General features: G+C 42.8%; 1 protein-coding gene across 2 annotated transcripts in view; it reads right to left on the bottom strand.

Annotated features, from left to right (window-relative positions):
- LOC139779417 (RNA-binding protein fusilli-like) overlaps nucleotides 1–16,623 on the bottom strand; it is a 34,124-nt gene that overhangs the window by 11,347 nt on the left and 6,154 nt on the right. For both annotated transcript variants that reach the window (XM_071717762.1, XM_071717763.1), the window contains exons 2-7: nucleotides 8,568–8,762; nucleotides 7,696–7,924; nucleotides 4,165–4,254; nucleotides 998–1,052; nucleotides 808–918; nucleotides 63–333 (exon numbers count right to left, since the gene is read on the bottom strand). In XM_071717762.1, coding sequence (XP_071573863.1) covers nucleotides 63–333; nucleotides 808–918; nucleotides 998–1,052; nucleotides 4,165–4,254; nucleotides 7,696–7,924; nucleotides 8,568–8,762 — 951 coding nt within the window. The remainder of the gene's footprint in view (nucleotides 1–62; nucleotides 334–807; nucleotides 919–997; nucleotides 1,053–4,164; nucleotides 4,255–7,695; nucleotides 7,925–8,567; nucleotides 8,763–16,623) is intronic.

The following is a 16,623-nucleotide window of genomic DNA, read 5'->3' as shown; positions in this document are numbered from 1 at the left end:
ATGTAATCGAGAAGCTCGTTATACGCAAAATAAGATCTTAGATCATTAAACGAATTATGTACCACTTGTTTAGCAACACAATCATACGGCAAGCCCCTCATTCTAACGATGACTTGAGCCCCGCGTGACAGAAAAGCGTGTGCCTCCCCGCTCGTACCACCAGCAACGCCAACAAAATCCTCTCCGGAGGCCTTGTATACCTCTATGTATCGTGCACCCATGTGATGTTTATGCCGCTTCAGCGCCATGTCTCTGTGTTCTTTATTAATAAACCGTACCAATGCCTCGCCGTTACGCCTTCCCATAGGACTTAAACAAAGAGCTACACCACCCCTAAAAAAGTTATTACACCAATGTTAGCGTATAATCGTCGCGCAGCGACCAGCTCCTCTATTCGTAATTACGTCATTAGAAAATTCGTAAAGACAACAAAGATTAGGAACACTCTACGAGAATTTCTAATCTTTAGAATCGCAGTTATAGATCCGTACAGCGTACAAGATCCACGATTCCAGAATATTTAATGTTCGTCATTATGTACAACAGCTAATAAGCAAGTAGGAAGGTCTCCTCGAGATCGCGCTTATGTTATGTCAACGTAAGAGAGACTAGAATGACAGAAACCTAAGTGCGTCTAAGTGCGTTATAGAAATACTGGCTATCTCAGTTACCTGCTTCACGCAGATCCACGTGGCTTGTGCACAAATACCAAAAAGACAGTTAGAGAGACAATTAATTTATCTTGCTCGAGGCTCCCGTTAGTCGTATATATATCGGTTTTGCTTTACGTATCTGAGAATCACTTACTTGGCGACATTGAGTCCGCGAAAAAACTTGGCGATGTCCTGATCTGAGGATTGCCAAGGGAGACCGCGCGCTCTCACTACGCAATCATTGTCCACCTCCTCGTCCTTAGAGCTGAAGGCAAGTTTACGTTTCGTTATTCGACAATAAATAATCCACAAATTGGATATACAAACTATATGTACGAACTTACCATATACCGGGTTCCAGGACGATGTTAACCACCTCTGGATTCTTAAAAACGTGACCTGGAAATTAACGCACAATTATACACCGGTTATACTACAATAATTGACGTACATTAATTAAAAATTAAATATTCATTAACTACTGCACTTCAAAGTGATCTGGAAGGTGCAAGCTCGGAGTCCAGAAGAGAAAGGAATGGAAGCCGAATGATTGTGACAAACGTGACGTGTAAGAAGCGTACACCCACGCGCGCGCACGAAGATGAATGATGATTTAACCTCAGAAATCAATAAACGTTCTTCATCGATCGATTCGGGATCGATACTGTTCGCGAAGAGGCGATCCTACGAGTGGTTCCCCTTCGACGAAGTCGCCGGTCGAAGCTGAGAACGTGAATCCACGTGAATCGAGAGGTACGTCCACCACGGAAGAGCGTGGGACGCGTCGCGTGTAAACAACGTGAGGCGTGCCATATAAACCACCGGTTAGCCCGTCGCGGGCAGGCACACGCGTGCTTCGCTTTCGCTTCGCTAGCTGCACTTTCTGTACTCTCTTTCTCTCCTTTTTCCTCCTCTTCTTTCGGTCTTCGCCGCTCACCGGGCGGTACGCAAAAAAGTATTTAAAAAAATGCGACGAACTAATTTTCAGGATAGTCAAATCCGTCGGAAGCAAATTTTGCAGGGTGTCTAAATTCTGTCAGCAGAATGTGAAGAAATGTAACAGAATCTGCTGACGGAATGTGATGACAGATTCACTGCCGGAACTGAGCAGAATTTAATTGAAATTTTAAAGAAAGACCATTTAAATTTTAAATAGTTACGAAATAATAAATTTCTGGCGACTGTTTTAACATTTTGTTTACCGAGTTCTGTTACGTGTTGCACAATTGCTAACGTAGAATTTTTAGATTACTAATATATTGTCGAAGCTTTTTCGAAGTAATTTTCTATCAAATGATGTCTTAAGTATCATAATCTTAATATAATATTAAATCTTCCGCTATCCATGTTGCAACCTCATAAAGATAGGACGTAGTTTCCTAACTCTTTCGAAATCGTCCGACACTATAATGATAAGACTTATATCTACCCCTTTCTCAATTACCGACTCTTATACAATTCTAATCCTCTTTTCTAGAAATTCGTTTTATTAGGAATATATAGGTATACGTTGTATTATTTAATTATAATATTCATTATCTTACTGCCTTATTTTTTAATCTTTAGAGGTCCGAAAACCTTTCTTTCTTAATTCACGAAAATTTAACTTGCTCTAAGAAAATATGTTTAACATCCGTTGCAAAATATGACACCGATTTCGAGACATTATAACGTCTCGCGGTCCCCTAAAGACTAAGCGAAGACCCATCTCGAGCTCAGTTTTCGTCAGTAATTCATAATGAACAAACCTTCGACTCAGCGCATTACTGTAATCTCGCTTGCCTGAATAAGACTCGAAGACGAGAAAACAGTGTTTCACCTTTCCCGACACTAAAATATCACGCTCGTGCGTAACAGTGGGGCCGTGATTCCGCATACAAAATCTACACGAGGAGAAAAAAATGACCAGGACTGCCTCGCAAACCCGAGTATCGGCGACAATGCGCAATATGTCTTCTAAACTTGCGCTTATGCATTTCCTTTCCGTAACCCTATATCCGCTGGTTAGTCTCCGATTTCTCATACCTGCGCGAAACGATCATTCGATTCGCGGCCTCGGCAAAATGTGCGCTGTCAACAAGTAGAAATTCGTTTCTTGGTGAAATGCGAATCGATTGCCGTTTCCTTGTTTAGTCCCAAGTAGCTTCGCACTTATCTGAAATTCTCGAGATGAGCATCAGAAAAATCGAAAGATAGAGAATATCGCTCATCAAAAATACCGTCTACATGATATATTTACCTAAATACGTATCCAAAAGTTTCTCAAATGAAATGAATCCTCTTATTTATCTTGTAATTTCGACGAGATCGAAAAATCACATTTTGCAAATATTCTTTCCAACTGTCATGCAACCGAATCCGCGATAATTGTAACGAAAACTGAAGATCCGATCGTACAGAACCTTTTGAATTTAATCCAGCTGCACTGTTAAATATTAAAAGATGAAATTTGAACCAATATCTTGAGTTAAATAACATTTCGTTACTTTTAATAACCACCATGTGTGTCGAAATATAATATTTTAACACAAAATAGTATTATTTTAATTATTATAATGATTTAATTAAATTAACGACATATTGAGTAAGAGCAAAGGCAACTTACAAGAATGGTTAAAAATGACTCAAATTGAGTTTAATTTGACACTACGAATTTAACAGCGTGTATATAGTTACCGTAACTATTAAGCGCGTAGCGTTTCTGTCAATAGGGCAGACTGAAAGATGGAGCGATGTCAAAAACGCAATTCATCTTCCTCTCCTTTCTTCTCACGCGCGTATTATCACGATAACACGCGTTAACGCGCGTGTATTAGCAAGTGTATTGGCTTTCCGCAGGTTGAGTATCACTGTAGATAAGAGAGCCGTTACGCTGTTTAGAACGAATGCCTGGCTTGACCTGCGCTCGCTTGCGAACTAGAAAGAGAATGTGCGTTCGTGTATAAGACAGTTAATCGATCAAAGACTACTGAATCTCGAAACTCAAACGAGCTTTGCCCAACAGTGTGGGATCTCGAGAGAACGCACGACATTCCTCGCGAGATCGGCGAGCTTCTCCGGAGAGGAGACTGACTTGAGCTCGGAGGAAACTGGACTCCTTGACGAGAGCGACTTAATCAGCGGCGCAATCGCGACCTCCAAGGCCATCTCGTTGTCGAGCGTAAACATATTGCACATTATTTGGAGAAATCCGTACAGAAACGCCACACCGTGCGTGCGTACACGCGCCAGAGTTCTTATCTCTCTCACGAGAGAGAAAGAGACTGAAGCGAGAAGAAGAATATGCGCTGCCAAGTCCAGACATTTTAAGGACCAAGACCTTCTTCATCCGTTTCAGAAGGTTGATAAGATTCGTAATCTTCAGGATTATCCGGATTACACCGACCGAATCTTGTTTTCCATTTTTTTTCCCCCTAAATTTCGAGACGTCGGATATTTTCCTGAGCATTCCTCACGTCGGTAGATAATATGCATACTATAGCTGCAGAATTTCCTATATTTATTGGCTTACCGTCCTTGATCATCCTCTGTACCACGCTGACCATGTCCTGTATCTCTTTGACGTGAAAATCATTATCGGTATCTGGCGGCAGTCCGAAATCTGATTTTTAACTGTCAAGGAGAAATCTGTGTTCGGGTAAACAATCAAATCGATTCTGATAACGCGAATCGAGAGGCGAAACGACTCGCTCACGATAAGTCCGTAAGAAAGGCGAAATTTTAAAGCGTAACTCCAAACTAGAGCTCCCGCGATCTTTGCGCCGTGCGCTGACTCAAATTTACCAGAAGTGGCAATCGTACGTGGCTCTTATTTTCAGGCGTGTCTCACGCGTCTCTCTTCTAGTCGTCAAACTATGCAAGCGTGATATTCCAATACGATTGTGAAATTTACGGTGAAAAAAAAAGAATGTATAAGTGAATAGTCCAAAGAGAAAAAAGGTCGTAAAAGCTTGAAACTCCGCCTTCTTTTAACGAACTTATTGGAGAACGTATAAAAACGCAATCTGGAAAGATAAGACTTCGAAATAATCTGAGAATATAAAAAACAATAATTCATATAATTAATATACTTCATATCTTTCATGAGGTTTCCTTTTTCGTGCGCACTCCTCGATTATAAATGACATCGGTGCCACTCTGCATGTGACCCTAGCGATTATACAGACCTTACATAACGATAATGAGAGAGAGAAAAAGTATATACGTATAGTAATAGTATATAAATAAATTTCCTGCGTATTTGATCGAAATATGTAGATTTTCTCGCGAGTACGACGTGAGTTAGAAACTTCGAGCGTGCCAGAGGCGGACGAGTGGAAGAACAGCAGTTTGGTAGATGATGTTACACCGACAGAGCGTAAACGAACGATACAAAGAACGTTCCACACTCCATTGTTTACGAACTACAAATAAACGAGCGCTCTCATAATGACCAGGTAATACGCATATGACGTGTAAGCACGGATTACGTATAGAGATTGATATCGAGCACCTAATCGGAAACTAGGGCCGTCGAGGAAAAGAGGAAAGAAACATAATAATATATTTATATAAGCGTATACATATTTATATACACGTGACGTTCTCGCTCGTCACTGGCCTGTTACCGATATCTTCATCGCGGAGCTGACCTTTAAACCACGTCCCGATAAGACGGCATCGCCTCGCGGAGGTTTTCTCTCAAGTCATCTGGTCATTATTGATTGTAAAATGCGACGTTCCTTTTTCCTCGCTCACAATCTTTTTCACAGCCGCGAACGATCCGAAAATGTGCCCTACTTGGGGCGCACGACGGGGGGAGAGACGTAGAAATCGAACCCGCATTCCGACACTCTTGAGAAAGACGGGGAAGAATATTTCACGCGTGCGAGTTCCTGAATGAATCGTCCATTCTCCCACTACGAACACGTTAATTCTGCTACGCACTTTTTGCCTAGGAACGACGATAAGATATAAGTATTAGACCTCTAGTTCGATATGGGAAAAGCTGGCCCTTTACATTCGTGATTCTCTTTTTATCTTAAACTACAAACATAAGACGAAATATTAAAAATATTACACGTGCACTTAATAATATATTCATCCTTATCAGTGTCACTCGGGAACGAAAGTCTTTAATCGAGATAAGAGTAATGAAAAGACGGCAAAAAAAATGCGAATCTGTGATATCACAAGTTCACAATTTTCAAGGATATTAAAAAAAATGAAATTAATGTTTAGCTAACATTTATATAACACTGACATTGAATGCAAATGGCTAATCTACGATCAAATTTCCACTTTAACGTAAATCACCTCGAATTTGCAAATATCGCGAATCTGCACGAGTAGATATGCGCGTATTCGTGAGAGGAATGCAGAGAACCGAAGTCCGGCTAATCTCGAACGCGGCTCGCATTGGAACAGGTGAACGAGTGAGTCGATCGATATGCATACATGCATATTCGTACACATATGTCTCAGACGGCGCAGGTGGTCTTGTTTTATTAGTGCCAGGTAGATACGGTACGACGCATGCTGGATATAAAAGGAAGACTGGCACCCGACGTGCATCGAGATCGGATTTGAAGACTGGAGCGTGTCGTCTCATTCGGGCGCGCTTCTTATTACCTCTGACTTCTTGGAAATCTCTTCTCAACTTCGCGATTCAAATCTCCATTACAAATGGAAGTGCACTCGGCACAACGAGCACGATGTCCTCGCGTTGTCGTAGAACAGGAGTGAGATGAATCGAGAACGGGAGACCGCATTACTATTCGCCGTTAGGACGCAAGTATCGAGATAAATTTCATCCGCGAATAAAATGAAGACGATACGTCTTTATCGAATCAAACGTCACCTTTATAAATAAATGAAAATCGCGATTAATTTAATTAACATGTGGGATTAAAAGATCTCCCCGTATCAAGCTTGAGGCGCGGTTGATAACGGAATCTTATTATTCAAACGACTCTTCGAATGCAATTAATCAGATGTTCCAGTTATCTTTTCACCCCGGCCCGCAGGCAGATGCGGAACGAAAACGTACCTGTCCGCGGCTTCGATTCCGATTTAATTTAAGGCGCGTCAAGCCTTAAATTAAAGCTCAGGAAGAGTCCGTCACTCCAGAAGGAGCTGATGCTGCGACTTCCAGGATTTCAATTTTCTCTCCTTCCTTTTGATCTTTTCTAATCCAATCCGCGACAATTCAGACACGTCGCAGATCAGGCAGAGACGGCCAGAGAATTCGTCACGATCGCGTTTGAGTCCGCGGATGGCAGCGACACGTGTGCTCGTACTCCGTACGACCGCAGAGACTACTCGCTACTGGCTCCGCTCGGGGCGACCGATGCCGTCGTCGGGGATCGCGACGAGTGTTACTTCCGTCGCGCCGTCTGACGGCCACGCGACGCGAAGGTCCCCGACGTGGAAATTCACAGGCGGCCACGGACACGTGGGTGAATTTCTTCGTCGGACGTGCCCGTGTCGGCGTTACGCCGCTTAAGCTCGAACACGAGACTGCCATACCATTCTGCGGCCGAGCACCGTTACCGATACATCATGGGCGAGGACGTGCGCATTTGTATTAGCATACAATACCGCGTGAGATTCCTTAACTGGCACAGCACACTTTGGAGTACGGACTGCTCCGAGTGAGATTTTATTCGACCACGGCCGATTCTTCCGTGAAGAAATTTAGGATCTAATCTGAGGGGCGCGATAGATCGCTTTTCGGAGGTAACTGTTGTCTGAGAATAGCAACGGGTTAAAGAGATCGTTAGCTAAAATAAATTGTCCCACAATTTCCTTGATATCCTCTAAATCGAAGACGAGAAAATTCATATCGAAAAATCGCAATAAAATTTCTTATATGTGTATGAATAAATTGTTAAATTAGTCGCATGTAGTGGCACTGATGTCAAAGATAACGTTGCAAATTGTAGACGGAACGAAAAAGAAAAAGAGACTAAAAATGTGTAAAAGGACACGACATAGGAAACATATACGCAACGAAATCAGCTCGACGACCGATGACAGTTTTTACGTAAGCGTGAAAGGATACATTGCAGCATCTCTTGCACTCCGAGGGTCGATAACTCCCCGTGAGACGAGTAGCACTCTACGAAATCCTTCCGGAGATCGTGGAAGTAGTTGTAGTGTTCCGGCAGCTCGATGTCCTTGTTGCAAGCCTCCGGATGCAGGCACTGCCTCATCGGCGCCTGGCCGTCCACGACGAATCGCGGCTGAACACCGGAAGTTACGCCAGGCACGGAGCTCCACCAGGTCTCAAACTTGAAATAGAAATAAGACATCGATACTGGATGTGCACTGTGCAGTTAGATTATTTTATCGTTATTATATAATCCTTTGAGAATATTGTTGACGAATCGCGCGAAATATCAGCAATCGATACATGTATAATATCTTCAAAAGAAAGATAAATTTCAGCTTTCAAAATACTTCAAATATTCCGCGATTTTTCATATTTTTGGCGCAATTTCTTATATAACTTACTGATAATGACTGAAATAACTTATTCTTATATTCTTCTTTCTTATTCTGCGTTTTTTGCTGATGTTGTAATTATAACCATACTATGTGCGCTAAAAGGATCTCCTTTAATCCCGTTTATTTATACATAAATAAATAAATAATGTCTTGATCGAAAGGGATTACACTTTTGATGTTAAACAAATACTTTTCGCTCAAGGGATTATCTTTTAACCAAAGTCTCCTGAAATATTCATATCTTTATTTCTCAACAGACAAGAAATGATGAGCAAACCTGTCTTTTCTATTAACTTTCTTTTAGCAATCTCTCGATAAATAATGAAAATTTCTATTCGTCGAGTATTTCTAATAGCCTGTGGCTCTTTAATTAACTGCTCAATGAATATCTCAGATCCGTTTCATTGTCGTCGATATAAGGGGCACCTTTTCGATAGCCTGCTGCAGAGGAATCCCGTACTCCCGGAGGTTTCGCTCGGTCAAGGCTGGCGCGTGTGCCAGCGCGGCCTCGCTAATGATTCCGCTACTTCCGGCAATCGCTGGGTTCTCGCTGCCGGTCCCGGGCGTGCAACTCTCCTCCATTACCATCGGTCGCACGATGTACTGCTGCCTGCCCAGCACCTGCAAAAAGAATCGTGCCCGAGTCCGTGAGGAAGCGACGCCGTGGCAAAAAACTCCCTCGAGCGGCGAGGCTGTTGCTATGCGGCGCGCGAAAGACGCAATCAATTACTTATATTCCACGCGCAGCACAACGGGGGGGGGGGGGGGAGAGACGCAACTTAAATTTTATCTGATATCGGACGGCGCGGGCGAACAAAAGCGGGACGACATACGCTTTCGCTTCCGTGCTTATCGAGGCGAGTCGCGAAGTACGAGGCAGAAAATAAAACGCGAGCGCGAGCCGCTTCCGCGCTCAAAGTCGAAACACTCACCTGCACTCACCGCGCGAAAGTAAATGTTATGAAAAATGTTATTGCGAAAGGAAAACGAGCGACGCGCGGATTGTGCGTTACGACACTTCGCGCGACTGTATTAGGTCCCATCTGTCCTAACATTCGTGCGGGATAAGATTCGTAGTAAGAGAAAAGAATCGTCTTTGTGAAACGAGCATGTTTTTGCCTCGTTCTTACTTCGTTAGACGTTCCGTTTTATTTCCACCCGCAGATGTGAATAAAAATTGGACTTATAATTCAGCTTTTAGACTTATATGACGTAGTTTGGGCATAATTACAGAGATTTTTTGTAAGTCTACTATATTACAAAGTCTACTAATTATTAAATACTAGAGGATTTAATAATTAGTAGACTCTTTAGACTTCAAATAAATTATCAATTACTAAATATTAAAGGATGAAATTCAAAACAATACCTTGAGTTAAATAACATTTTATTTTTAACTACCAATGCGTCGAAATGCGTCTATTATTTTAACACGAAACAGTGTTATTTTAACTCTATTGGTTTAGTTAAATTAACGACATTTTTTTTAAGGAGCAATGGACATGTAGAAACGGTTAAAAATGACTCAAATTGAAAATAATTTGACAGTGCGAATTTAACAGTGCATGACTCTAATTTACATTTTGAAAAAGATCATAATCCTTGGTCGAAACGTTATGAATTTTATTCAATAAACTTGGCCAGTTAGGCCGATTAAAAATTACTTCCGTGAATAAAAATCTCAGCGATCGCACACGATCGGCGTTCCATTTCGTTATCGCCACGTGTTTGTTACTTCCCCGCACCGCTCCTCGTCGCAAGCGTTACTTACAGTTACTTGACTTAATCCATAAACATACGGTCCGATACGAATAAAATCCAGACGATTACGCGAAGAGACACGTTCCGTTTTGTTATCGTCGCATGTTTCGCTTTTTCTTCTCCCCCTCCCCCCGTTTGCAGAAATATGCTCTGTCGAAACATTCCGAAGGGGGACGAGAGGGGGATCCGGGAAGATTCTTTTCGATCGAAACGCAGAACCGGACGGTCGGGGTCTACGACAGCGCGGTCAAGGTCACGAGCACCTTGAACCTGACCCGTGCGTTTTCTCGTGCATCGATAATGCATCGCGATTAGCGGTATTAACGCCTAGATGCGCCTGCGACGAGACCGACGCGTTTCCGCCGCAGCTGCGACGATTGCATATCGGAAGGGGCAGCTGGAGGTGCATCGGTGCCCCGACAGCTTGGAATAGTGATAATCGGCATAATGGCACCGGCGCCGCTAGCTATACATTTTTTTGGAGGGACGTTGGAAGTTAAAAAAGAGTTTCCTTAATTCGATTGTGTAAAAAGGTTTTTTTTTTTACCAACAGGTTACACGTTACAACACCACGTTACACAAGCTACATGATGACATTTCAATGTCGAGAGCATAAATGAGTTGCTTATAATTAAATAATTAAAACGTTACGCGAAATTATAGCTATTGGTTCAGGATCTCGCACGTATAAAAAAAAAGCAGAACAATAGAGAATCGTAAATCGTCGAATGGGCCATTCAGACTTCTTTCTTCAACTAATAATGAGAAAAGAAATCGCGAGGCCGCGCGAACGAGAGGCCACCGAGCGAAGGAAATATTACGAAACGTTACCTCAAGACGTCAAGACAGCGATTCTCTAAGTTCGCGATTTTTTACACCGCGAAATTTCGCATCCCGCGTTGTTACTGTAAATAAATAAAAATGTATATTCGAGAATTCCCAGGCTAATTCCGTTTCTCGGAAATCGATCAACGCGTAATGCCTTACTGTTAAATATTAAAGGATGAAATTGAAACCAATACCTTGAGTTAAATAACATTTTTTAAAATTTTTAACTACCATGTGTGTTGAAATTTATTATTTAAACACAAAATTCATTGGTTTAGTTAAATTAACGATATATTGAGTAGGAGCAGTGGCGACCTACAGGAATGGTTAAAAATTACTCAAATAGAGTATAACGAGGAGTATAATTTGACACTGCGAATTTAACAATGTTCTGATTTCAGTTTTATGCGAATTTTTTTTTCCAAATTTCGAAGGAAGCTGAGACCTCTTATCGCAGGATCGAATCTTTCGAATCGTCTTGCAGGACTAGTGCGACAAAGTTTGCGAGACTCGTCATGTTTTGATTCTGACGTGGTCTAACGACGCGACGCGGTCTTCGAAGAACGAATGGACAAAGTACGAAAGCCCCTCGACCTTGCTGAGCCCGCATATCTTTTATGCAGGTATACACGTGAGTACTAAATCAGCATAAACACATTCGAATGATAATACGTATGTCTCCGATCATTACCATGTGCTCCGATGTACAGAATGTCTTAAAATTACCGTCGCTATTAATACTGAGTATAATAATAGCTACTAATACTAAGAGTAATAATAACAATGACGCTAGCGCCTCGAAAGCAGTTACGACGAGATCGTTTTCCGAAAATAATTTTCCGCGATAACTCGCGGAGACGCGCGAGAAAAGCTTATCGCGCGGACTTTTGCGCGCGTTTAAGCTTTCTTTTATGTATTTATTTGTGTCTTAGTTTACGTCGCGCAATCACGTTCAACCTCACGGTTATATTCTTATCGCGCCGCGACTTCTTCAAATTAAGAATATATTCGGACGTTAATTCGAATATCGCAGTAAATTCGGTGTTAACCCGGATTATGCTCACCGTCCTTGGAACTATCGATGATTAATTTCCACTAATTAATTATACTATATCTTTGAAAGAAAATATGAAGAGAAAAAGTAAATCGATCAATTTAATCAATTTATATTACTACAAAAGTCACGAAAACCTCAGAAAGTGCCCCGTTATAAAATCGATTAATTTTACGATTAAAATTAAATGATTAAATGATTATAATTAAAAAAATATATATCATTTGACTGCTTTGGTCACACTGTTAAATTCGTGTCAAATTGTACTCAATTTGAGTAATTTTTAACCATTCCTGTAGGTCGCCACTGCTCCTACTCGATATGTCATTAATTTAACTATAAACCAATGAATTTAAAATAATACTGTTTTGTGAAAATAATAAATTTCGACACACATGGTAGTTAAAAATAACAAAATGTTATTTAACTTAAAGTATTGGGTTAAATTTCATCTTTTAATATTCAACAGTGTAGTTGCAGGTCTAACTTGTATCGAGATCTGTTAGATGTGACTTCCTGTTAATCTTTTATCCAATCCTCCTTTTAATCGCACCAAAAACTTTCGAATAGCACAAAATCAACGCGCAGACAAATAGTCGAACGTATTCAGCTATATTTCTATTTCCAGCGCTTCGAATTACGCAGCTTTTAATATTAATCCTAATTTTTATTCATAGAGATACGAGTATTGGAATATTTATAGCTCTATTCGCGTTCTATTCGCGCTCGCGACGACGTATGTTCGTGCAAGAAATATAATAGGCAGGTTCTTTGACGCGCGGGGTTAACAGATCAAGGTGGTTCTGCCGGAGGCACGATTTATCATCGCAACATTCGCAACCGCGCAGCGCGGATCAAGCGTCTTCGAATGATGCCGCGTCGATGAAAAGCCGTGGCGCAATACGAGAAGGATCTCTCTCTCTCACCGGGCATTACGTAAATATAACTCGCTCCTTCGACCGGCCTTCGTCGCTGCGCGAGATCCTTTTTGCACGCACGCGACAGGAATAACTTACCGAAAAACCGTGGAGCCGGTCCCGCTTTCTCGGAAGCTCGCGAGAGAGGGACGTACGTTTCAAACTGCATAGAAAGAAGGTTCCGCGAATATCCTTTGGAATTCTTAAACGGCGAAACGGTGCGCGAATTCGAAAAGACGCGAAATCGTAATCGCGATTTGTTTTTTGAGAAGATTACAAACGATGCGTTTTTCCTCGATAATTATAGCCATCAATTTCGGTAGGTTTTTGCAAACCTCGCGTTATCAACCATACGTTGTCAAATACTAAATACTATTACTGGTACCACATACCAAATACTAAATACTAAATACTATAAATATTAAATATATATTACTAATTATGCTGTAAATACTATTACTAAATAAATACTACTAAATACTATTAACAAACGAGCTTAATTTCGTACTCGAGCGTCTTCCGGTGCGGATCCGATGCACAAGAAAGACAGAGCTTTCCGAAGGACGAGGGTTCAATGAACGAAAGAGTATTCCACCAATACTATCACCTCCAAGCTATAGCGAATGGCGCTGAAATCGTGGCACGCGCCGTGCGGAGAAAACGAAGTAGAAAATAGGGGGAAAAAAAAGGAGGAAAAGGAGAGCAGAAGAGAAATCGGCGGGGCGAGAGTGGCGGCGACGTATAACGTTCTCTCCTTCTTCGTTTTGCCGACGACGAGGATGTTGCAACCGTATATAAAACCGCCGCGGTTGTATACAAGGTCGAATCAAACGTTATATACACGCGAAGTACTCTCATAAATTGCAAATGCGCCGGTCAAACTGCGACGTTGCGGGATCGCGGTGAGGTGAAGTCCGGGAGGGTCAAAGGTCCCGCTTCAGGAGACGACAAGAATACCCGTCCTCCTCGTCGAGAAAGAGAGAGAGAGAGAGAGAGAGAGAGAGAGAGAGGCAGAGGGAACGAGAAGACAAATGGGAATGCAAACGTGACGAGTTACGTAATTCGACGTCTACCGGGTCACGCTCGACGTCGCGTCCCTGCGAGGATGACATAACGCGAGTTGTCATTACCGTCACGTGTCCATCTCCAGGTTGATCGAACGAGACGACCGGCCCGGGGCCGGGGGGGACGATCCGCTTCTCTCGCGGACCGGAGAGATCTCTCGCTGCGATTCTTTTCTTAACGTGGAATTAGCGAGGCCTCGTAATGGAAGGCCTAATCTATCCCGCGATACAGGCGTATATCTTGTTCTTGATATGTGATTGCGTGTCCCGGCGCTCGCTCGGCGAGTCGAGACGCAATCCCGATTCGCAGCCGGCGACCATGGTGGAAGCCGGACCGGGGTGGGAGAGACCATCGCGATCGAGGAAGGAAGGTGGGAAGAGAGGAAAGAGTTAAGATGGTGGACCGGAATGGGGCGGTCGGTCGCGCGCGCGAACGTACCTACGGCTCGCGTGTACACGGAGCGGAATGTTGGTTACGGAAAGTCGGAGGCGAGAGTCTACGAGAGGGAGATTCGTGTGGAGAGACCGGCTCATGAAAGATGCACGTCCACCTCTGTTTGATAGACGAATACCTAAGACCTAAACTGACCTAAAGAACCCGCGCGCGCGCGCTTCGCTCCTCGAAAAACACGGCTCCCCGGGCTCCCTCCACCGTTCGCCGTGTACATATGCAAAAGTGTCCGCATGTATAATTAAGCGACGTTAATTCCCGAGGAAACGCGTCTCGTTCGAGGAGGAGGAAAAACGCGAGTTACGACAAACAAGCGACTTTCCGGGCCGCTCAAATATTAGCGAGTCTCGCTTGAGCAAAGATTCGGGTGTAGGTATATGTACTGTACGTCGAGTTTTGAGCAAAATCGCGAGAGGCCGGATGCCGCGGAAATCCGCAGGATTTCAATCTGCCGGCGGACGTATCGCCTCGTTTTGCGTCCCTGACGCCGGCGGCGCGTGTTTCGAGATACAGAGCCGCAGCCTTGCTGTCAGCATAAGTCAACGTCCTCTCGCTTCTCACGAGAGAGAATGCTCTAACAAATCTGCGACGGGATATACCGGCGCAATATACCTGGCCGGGCATCAACCAGGCCTCACCGCAAAGAGTTATGAAATTGGTCGTAGAGTAAACCGTGGTTTACTGACGCTTGAAGAGAGTAATTGAATCCCGTCGCCAGACGATCGTATTTCATAAATAACGATATGTTTCTATGGGCATGCAGTTTGCTCTTTCTCAGCTTTCTGTTAATTAATTCCGTTCGAGAAGCATCGGCCGCGAGGAATACTCGTAAATTGTCGAAACCGAACTGCAACTTTTCGTTGCGATATACGACAATTATTTATTTATCCACGTCGTCGTGTTAATCCGTGAAAAATTTATTGCTCGAAAGAATCTGTAATGTAATGCGATAAAGGACAGGCGAGGAGACGAATCTATATGATGGATGTATTATCGTAGAAATCTAGGATACTACTGACAGTTGTAGCTTACAATTAGCTTTCAGCAGCTGCACGATATCTGATAAGTTAGTTAATTTATATACGATAAGTTTAGATAAGTCAGTCTTTGTTTGATAACTGTAGATTGTATAAACAAAATATATCAGTAGGTATAGATAAACGCAGATTAGTAAAGGATTCAAAAGGAAGACTCAAAAGACTTGCGCGTCCATTCAATTTGTTGTGTAATTACTTGTAATTTCAAATGTCTTTGTAGCATCATTTACTGAAGAAGAAAAAAGATAAAACTCCCCGATAATGTTTCTCAAGCTTCTTTTTTTTGCGCGCAATTGTTTTTCGACGTAAAAAAAAGCTGTGTAAAAACAGCCTGCGCGTCAATTTACAATTGCAAATGAGTAAATAGATAGTAACTAGAATCAAGATAGACAAGTATCTTACTCGTCACGTGAATAATTTACGCTCGCATTTCCTCTCCTGTCAAACTTAGAACTTAAAATTATATTAATCCTGATAAACGTTATGTACTCCCGTTGTATCGTTATTCGATTGTAGGTAGTTACGAATGTCGTGCGTTAATTCAACAGTTAACTGAGTCAACGTTCTTTATTCATGTCGTCGTTAATCCTCCAAAAATTTGTTGTTTGAAAAAAATATGCAGTGCGATAAAAGACAGGCGATCAGACGAAAATTCATAAGACGGATATGTATTATCGCAGAAATCTGGGATACTATACCGACATTCTTAACTCGGCGACAATCCGCGAGAGCTGGCAGACACTGCCCTGGAAAATCCGAGTGGCAATTTTCGAGGCGAGGCATTATGTCAGATACCGCTATCCGAGACGATATCATAATCAGCAACAACGCGACGTTGTGCTTATCGTTCGATTTCCTCTCCGTAACCGGGGGAGAGACCGGAGAGGAGCGCCTCTCGCTCGCTCGCTCGCTCGCGGCCGTTGTCCCCGATCGGGGCACCATTCGAGATTATAGGCAGGCAGGTATGCGACTCGAGGGGGGGGGGGGAGAAAAAAGGAAACGGCCGACCAGATGGGACCCGGGCGCACTCGTGCAAGACACGATTCGCAACGAAGAATAAAGGAAACCGGGAGCACCTGTTGCCGCAACGCGCGCGCGCTAGATTTCTCGAAACGAGAGACGCGTTATGTCGCGTGTCGCGAGATTGATCCAAGAAACGTGAGGAAGAACAAGAACGTCGGCGAACGTCGATGTAGAATCTTGTATTTTGTAACTGGTCTACAGCGGTTTTTGCTCGTGACCAACCAAAGACCCGTTTCCTATTGTTTTTATTCCTCTGTTCTCGTTGGTTGTATGCCAACCAAAAATTCCTACGCATCTAAAAGTGCCTCGCAATTTTTTCCTTTAAATTTTAGGAAAATAAGTAACAG

Source organism: Temnothorax nylanderi, unplaced genomic scaffold (genome assembly GCF_030848795.1).
Source record: "Temnothorax nylanderi isolate EJ_2023f unplaced genomic scaffold, tnyl_v1.0 TNYL_tig0226_pilon, whole genome shotgun sequence".
NCBI classification, from domain to species: Eukaryota; Metazoa; Arthropoda; class Insecta; order Hymenoptera; family Formicidae; genus Temnothorax; species Temnothorax nylanderi.
The sequence above is the reverse complement of the archived record's forward strand: the minus strand, read 5'-3'. Positions and strand labels throughout refer to the sequence as shown.